Genomic DNA, 7,500 nt, shown 5'->3' with positions numbered 1-7,500 from the left:
ATTGTAAGAACCAAAACGTACGACAACCAAAGTTCTGACGGAGCAGATAACAACAACATGGGGACTTTGGGGAGTATACAAACAATGACCACCTTGGGCTTGTAAGGAAAGTCTAACACACCTATTGGGCCTTTAAAGAAGAATGAGAAAAAAGAAAGAAGAAGAAAAAAAAAAAATCATTGAAAAAAAGAAAGGCAAAGAGGAAGCTATAACTGTAAACCAAAACAAATATGGAATTATGTTGATAGCAATAAAGAAAAAAAATGGGCCGAGTACACGGTGTGTTCCTGCTTGAGCTATCTGAGAAATCATAATACTGAGAGGAAAAAATAAATAAACAAAAATGAATGAAGACCTAGTCATGCTTATATATTCAGAGAATGCACAAACATCTAGGTCTTGAGAGAAAAGAAAATTATTATAACAATAAAAAAAACAATAAAAAGAAATTCTACAATCAGAACAGCAATTTCTTGCTGTACAAACTAGCATCTTCAAACTAATAATAATAATTTTAAAGTGTATATATACACTGACACGTCCTCAGGTGACAAAACGCTGGCAGTTGCCGAGCCCTGAGAACTGAGCAGTACAACACCATCACCCTGAACCCACTAAGGTTGACTATTACCTCTAAGAAATGTATGGGACTGCCCAATAAGTGTGTTACATGTGGCTACTCTCCACCTTCAGCTAGTCTCTACAAGGCTACATCATCACTACACTACATTGGCACGGAATATCTCTATCAAGTGAAGCAAATTTGAGACCTGTGCGTGAGTCAACTGACAAAAAATAACCATGAAGATAGTGGAAACAAAAAATCAAATATATTTTCTTAAATCAAGGAAAAACACATGGATATCATGAGTGTGGAGTAAATAATTGAAAAAAAAAAGAAAAAAAAAGAGAGAGAAAACAGTATGATAGAAATGTCTTGATACAGAATAATATTTACTGTGCTTAAACAATTATGGCCAATATAAATCAGTCAAAATAAATTTTGTGCCAAGTGCTAACTACATTACTACCAAACAGAAACCTTAGTGGACCAAGAAAATAAAAAAAGAATAATTTTTCCTTTACAAATAATTATATCATGAGAAAAAAAGAAAAGAAAAGGAAAAAAATAAACCATCAAATGTATTCACGTCCCTCTTTGAAATTTAAGATATCAAATGTGATAAACAAAATAGCTTAAAAATAAGGAACAGAAAAAAATGATCTTAACATGTCCACTAAGGCTACGATAACCTTCACATCTGTCACTTTACCTTGATTATTTTCTAGCGAAGGGAAAGAGGAATCATCGCTGGCTGACGTGTCTGGTGGGTACGGCCACATATAACCTAGGGAGTGAAAATACTTAGGTTTTAGATACACCAACAAATGAGTGACGTTGCATTAATCTGAATATTGGATTATGGTTCCTTAACTACAATTAGAAGTTCTAGACGGATGGATTACATGTTTACCGGAAGGTGTATTGAGTTCAATGCCTTTCGATCAATTGTTATTTCTTGAAATGCATCTTTCTGGTTTTGCCTCGATTGCTTTACCATCGTTAACTATAACGTACTAACATTCCTCAGAAATCCCTCTCTAAGGAAATCAAAAATATAATCGCAAAAACTCACTTGGTGTGTGTGGAGCGTCGTCGGTCAAGAGGCGTGAGGTGGAAGGCCCGGGCGTATCAGGCATCTGGTCATGGCTTGGACGGTCATGGTTCCTCTCTTCGTATTCATCGTCCGACTGGTGGTTTGCATCACTGCTGTTTTCGTCTGGTCGTACAAGGAGTGACAGGGCTTTACTAGGGCTACTCGAACGTGGGTCGGAGTCCGGACGACTGGCAGGGGACGACCGAGGGATATCAATGTGGCTGTCTCCTCTCGACGACCCTACCAGGTTTTCGGGCGAAGGACTATTCACTCTGAGTGGTTCTCGGGAGTCCCTCTCTCGCTCTCGTTCCCTTTCTCGTTCCCTCTCTCGCTCTCGTTCTCTTTCCTGTTCACGTTCGCGCTCCCGTTCCCGTTCCCATTCCCTTTCCCTTTCGAGGTCTCTCTCACGTTCTTTGTGCTGCTGGTGCTGGTCACGGTTAGAATGTAGAGCTGCAATGGGCGTTATAGTTGCTGGAATACGTGGTAGATGGATGCCATCTCCTGGTGAGCCTGAGGACCTGCCATCGCTGTCTCCGCTATCCCCGCCTTCTCCGGACTTCCGTCGCATTCTCTTTCTCCGCTTTGTATGGGGCGAGTCGCCGTCTTCTCGGGGGGTGGGGTCCGTTACCGTTGTCGTCGCTAAGTTAGGTAATTTTATAGGAGGAACCAGAGTTGAGGAAGCCAAACTGAGTGCTGGAGGCATGGTCAGCACCGTAGACAACACTGAGGGGACAGAGACTGGAGGCGTGGGGAAGGCATCCAGGCTTGAGCGGCCAGACTTGCTATCGAGGGAATTTTCGGTCTTAGGGACATCATGGCCGGCAGGGTGCGTGGCCCTGGTGTCCCCTCCCTCAGCCTTATTGCTACCGTCTGCGAGGCCCTTGATCTTCAGGGACTCGGCAGTCTTTATCAACGGTCCAAGCTGGTCCTGTGACACGTTGACTTCTCCGCGATACATGTAGTCCAATAAGGCTTTGAGCTCGACATGTTTGACATCCTTCAATATCACAATTGGGTGCTTATCTATAGTTTGAGCAAACAGCGTCTGTGAGAAAAAAGGAAAAGACACAAGTTAGTTAAGAAAAATAAGTAACCTACCTTATCAGTATGGAACTCATAACACTTTGAGGGTGACAATAATTGATCAAAGCGACAATAATTAATCAATGCACATAAGTATAGTCAAATAACCCTTACTGACCTGGAAGTATGGCGAGCACGCGGATAAGACTACTTTGTGGGCTTTGAAGAGCTTTCCCTCTGCAAAAAGGGTGACGTCCACTAAGGACTCGCTGGCCAGAAGGTTCTCAAACACGGCCACCAGGGTCGACCCGTGGTTGTTCCACCGCAGACAGAATTGCTGCTGATCCACCATCTTGCCTCTGTGGATGGAGAAAAACGGTATTTTAACAATAATCTAAATGCGTTTACCGTATTTCGCAAATGATTACGAGTATGGGGGAACATATATATATAGGAAATGGAAGGAGCAGGAATGAATGGGGACATGAACACAGGAAAAGATCTTGTAAGATTGGTTATTGAGGGTAGGAATAGGAGACTGGTAGTGCCTGGAAAGGAAAGGTGGTCCGCGGGCCTTAGCACGTGCGCGGGGTGGGCCATATTCTTATATCCTTCTTAACCTAAAACTCCTACTACCAAGGACCGCTACAACTAATGCCATTGAAAAGAAAACGAAAAATGAATCATCTTCAGTCCAAATATCCGACAACCATCCCGAATATCCGGCAACCATCCCAAATATCCGGCAACCATCCCAAATATCCGGTAACCACCCCAAATATCCCTAGACCAATCCAGCTTACGCCAGGTGGCTCTCCCGCACCTCAGACATCTGGCGGATTTACGAGGGACAGTTGCACACAGACCGTGTATGCGCAGCAAATTATGCCGCTTCGGGTTTAGGCCTACTCCGGGCCGGGCTGTCATCGAGACAAAGGCCTATTGTTTTGTTATTGCAGAAATACCTCGTCCTTCAAGAAATTGCATGTGCTCATCTATGAATAACTCATTTTCGGGAGAATTAGTTCATGTGAATAAAAATATCGGCTTCTCAGATACATACACTTATCTACACGTACGGACACCTATTCTCTCGCACCGAGATTGAGTACAAGGAAATGCAGAAGGACGAGTAAGAAATAAAAATCAAGGAAAAGGAAAAAGAATCTCCACAAAGTCAGAGATAAGAGAGGACCATCTTTTCCCATCCTTCCTCCATCGACACCCCCCGCCCCTCTCCTCGCACACACGAGAGCGAGGGAGAGGGAGGGAGGGAGAGTGGGAGGGAGGGAGAGAGAGAGACAGAGAAAAAAGGGAGATAGAGAGAGAAAGGGAGAGAGGGACAGAGTTGAAAATGAAGAGACAAAAAAGAACTAATGCAAGAAGTTAGTGCGCGAGCAACCGAGGCGGGCGGGCAGGCGGTCGGATGTCTCAGTGGGCGTGTTGGGAAAGTACCTGGTGAGAGTACACAACCCATGCGCATGCGCCTTCTGCCACGCCTCCTCCTCCTCCTCCTCCTCCACCGCCACGCCTACCCCCCTCCCTCTCCCCCCCTCCAACACTATCAATACTGCACACGTATTGACGCCCGCCAAGGCCCTCCCGCGTACGCACAGGGCGGGCTCTCGGGGGCGTACGCATCCATCTTATTCTCGGACGGACGCCGCGACGACCGCATCTTGGGTCCGCGTCCCGTCATTAACGCCTAAGAGTGGCTCAATTAGCGAGGGGAGCGGACGCGGCGAGGGCAATCATGCGCCGCTTGTAATGGCAATTAGCAGAGGCGATGACGTAATCAGCAGAAGCGATGACGTAATCAGCAGAGGCACATGACGTAATGAGATGGGTAGTAGGGCTGCAGGATGAATATTTCATCGTTTTTCTTCTCTCTTTTTGATCATTTTCCCCTGTGTGAAAATATGTCAAGGAGGAAAGGACTGAGGGAGAGGGGAACGGAAAGAGGGGAGAGAGAGGGAGAAAGGCCTTTTTTGTGTGAAACTATGCCTGGACGGAAGGGAAGTTCGGAAAGGAGAAAGGAAAGTGGAGAAGGGGGAGAGGAGGAGAGAGAAAGAAAGAAAGAGAGAGAGAGGGAAGGGGAAGGAGAGGGAGAGGGAGAGGGAAGGGGAAGGAGAGGGAGAGGGAAAGAGAGAGGGGGCGAGAAAGAGCGGACTTTCTTCACCCCCCGAAGATAAAAACGCAAGACAAACTGCAGGTGCGGGCGTTGAAACCAGCAAGCGTTTATCACGTGGCCAACACCTTGTTCTTCAAAACCAGGACACCTCAAGGCGATCACGTGCGCGCAGAATTCACTCCTATACTTCCCTCCCCCTCTCCATCTCTCTCTCTCTCTTTCTGTGTCCCACCGCCCCACCGCTTTCTCCTTGAAATTGCAAGAAATGGCCCTCCTCGCTGTGACTCAAGCCCCACACCAAGTGAGTCACTCCCAGCAACTCTGGGAGAATCCCGATGACGTCACCAGAGGCGTTCGCAGATACATCAATCCGGGGAAAGCCACGAACGGAAGGCGGCAGCGATCTGTCTAAAGTCACCAACATTAAAGCTGACCAACTTCTGCCGAGATCTGACCCCAGCACACGGCACGGCACTAGCACCTGGCACAAGCAACGGCACTCAACCTGAGAGGTGCCTCACCTCAGCACTTCCTCGGAAGGAGTGAAATCATTATGTTTTTCCTTCTAGTTATCCTCGATTGATTCCTCGGTTGATACTTAAATCATATTTTCTGAACGATCAACTAACGGGAAACTATTACAGGTACACCAAGAGAGCCAAAAGTGTTACCTGTAATGATGACAGATCAGTATGCAAGGCACAGTACCGTACCAGCACTCCTGATAAACAGATTATCGTTCGCACATAAAAAAAAACGAAGTCAAATCCCCTGGGGGCACTTCAGCACAAACTAGAGGAGCCGAAGCTAACATCACGGGAGAGATTTTAACGACGCGCATCTCGGAAGAGCATTTTGAAATCCCTTCATCTGGCGACACTTCGACCCCCGCGTGCAAGCAGGAAGATCCGAGGGCTGGGGGAGGAGGAGGGGGGGATCCCAGGGAACAGCGCTCCCGTGGCGACTCGAGTCTTCTTCCCCGAGGCTCCCCTGTAGCCCCCGCACCGGCGCGCGGGCTGGGGTAACGGGCCTAAAACACACGAGAATCAACTGACATTTGAGGCGGGGCAAAAAGCGATTCGATTCTCGTCAACTGCGACAAGGGACGCCGTTCTTTGAGGGACGAGAATGTCGCTCACTTTCTAATAATCTTCTCCGGGTTAGGATAAGTCCTCCGACATCCTGCCTAGGCCGAGGCCACGTGTGCGAACACTGCCCGCCTGAGAACTTCCACTGAAATGTCTGGCGGAAAGGCTGAAATCTGGTAGACAATGGTCGCCGAGACAAGAAGCGTCCTTCGGGGAGCAAGGCAGTTTTTCAAGAATAAATGTACATCCCAAAAAGATCACAGAACCGGAGTCAAAATGCTTCTTGTTTTTTTCCCATCGTCCGGAATATTAAACGAAAACAGGAGCGCAGATCCCGCAGAGTTTCTCAACCTTCCCGCACCCGAGCAGGCAATCTCCGGCGCGGCGTCATCCCCATTGCCGCAACATCTCCGAGGGAAACGTTTCGGAAGAGTCCCATTCCGACGAATCTGCTCGCCGACAGAGACCCCGCAAAGGGGGAAATCTGACGAGAAGGCGAAACTTCGGCATAATCTGCGCCGAGGATTACCTCCGCGTGGATCTCCGTAGGTAGAACTGCGCAACACTCGGAGGCTTCGGGCGATAAACCTCTCCTCGATTTTTCAGCCTCGCTCTCCTTTCTCCCACCTCGTTAGCCGTGCGTTCTTCCCTACCCCCCTCCTCCCCCTCCCCCTCATCGTCGGCCGGTCGTGGTGAAGGCAATCTAATCAGTATAGCTTTATGGTGAGAAAAGGGTTACATGATACTGATGGTGTGGCGGCAGAGGGGCCTGTGGAGTCGGGGCGGAGTGGCGAGAGAACGCGCTGGTGTTGAGTGCTGCGGTGAGGAGCGCCGTGGCAGCAAGGTGACACAAGCTCGACCTCTTCTCTTTAATGCTTTCCTTCAGCCATGCCACCATTCCTCCCTCCATTTCCAACTCACTCTCTCGCTCCCTCCCTCCCTTTCCAACCCTCCCTCCCTCTCTCTCTCTCTCTCTTCCATCCCTCTCCCTCAAAACAAAAAACTGAAACACGGGACAAAGCCATAAATGATAATGAACAGGGTCAACAGAAGGGAAAATGTGCGAACAGGAGTATAGGTTAAGGCGTTGGGGGAACAGCGCTAGAAAAAAGGTGCAAGGGGCAGTAGCAGGAAATGTGTAGGGAACAGTAGGAGGACAAAGTGCAGGGGACAGCAGGAGAAAAGGGTGTGCAGGACGTCAGCAGGGAAAGGCTCTAGGGACTGCGAGGGAAAAGGGTGCAGGAGGCAGAGCAGGGGAAGGTGTAACAGCAGCAGGGAAAGGTGTAGGGGACAGCAGCAGGGGAAGACACGAGGGACAGCAGAATGGAAAGGTGTAACAGCAGCAGGGGAAGACACGAAGGACAGCAGAATGGAAAGGTGTAACAGCAGCAGGGGAAGACACGAAGGACAGCAGAATGGAAAGGTGTAACAGCAACAGGGGAAGACACGAAGGACAGCAGAATGGAAAGGTGTAACAGCAGCAGGGAAAGGTGTAGGGGATAGGAGAGTCGGGGGTGAGAGAGCACACGGTATCAAAAGCCATATCCGAGACAAGATAAGGTCGAGCAGCGCCCAGGGGTCAAAAAGCAACACCATCCGC

General features: G+C 48.4%; 1 protein-coding gene across 5 annotated transcripts in view; it reads right to left on the bottom strand.

Moving 5' to 3' along the window:
• LOC113813145 (longitudinals lacking protein, isoforms A/B/D/L) overlaps nucleotides 1-7,500 on the bottom strand; it is a 40,264-nt gene that overhangs the window by 24,503 nt on the left and 8,261 nt on the right. For all 5 annotated transcript variants that reach the window (XM_070113343.1, XM_070113341.1, XM_070113339.1 and 2 more), the window contains exons 2-4: nucleotides 2,860-3,040; nucleotides 1,638-2,703; nucleotides 1,275-1,349 (exon numbers count right to left, since the gene is read on the bottom strand). In XM_070113343.1, coding sequence (XP_069969444.1) covers nucleotides 1,275-1,349; nucleotides 1,638-2,703; nucleotides 2,860-3,040 — 1,322 coding nt within the window. The remainder of the gene's footprint in view (nucleotides 1-1,274; nucleotides 1,350-1,637; nucleotides 2,704-2,859; nucleotides 3,041-7,500) is intronic.

The sequence above is a fragment of the Penaeus vannamei genome, chromosome 34 (genome assembly GCF_042767895.1).
Source record: "Penaeus vannamei isolate JL-2024 chromosome 34, ASM4276789v1, whole genome shotgun sequence".
In the NCBI taxonomy this organism is placed as follows: Eukaryota; Metazoa; Arthropoda; class Malacostraca; order Decapoda; family Penaeidae; genus Penaeus; species Penaeus vannamei.
This window is presented reverse-complemented; position numbering and strand designations above follow the sequence as displayed.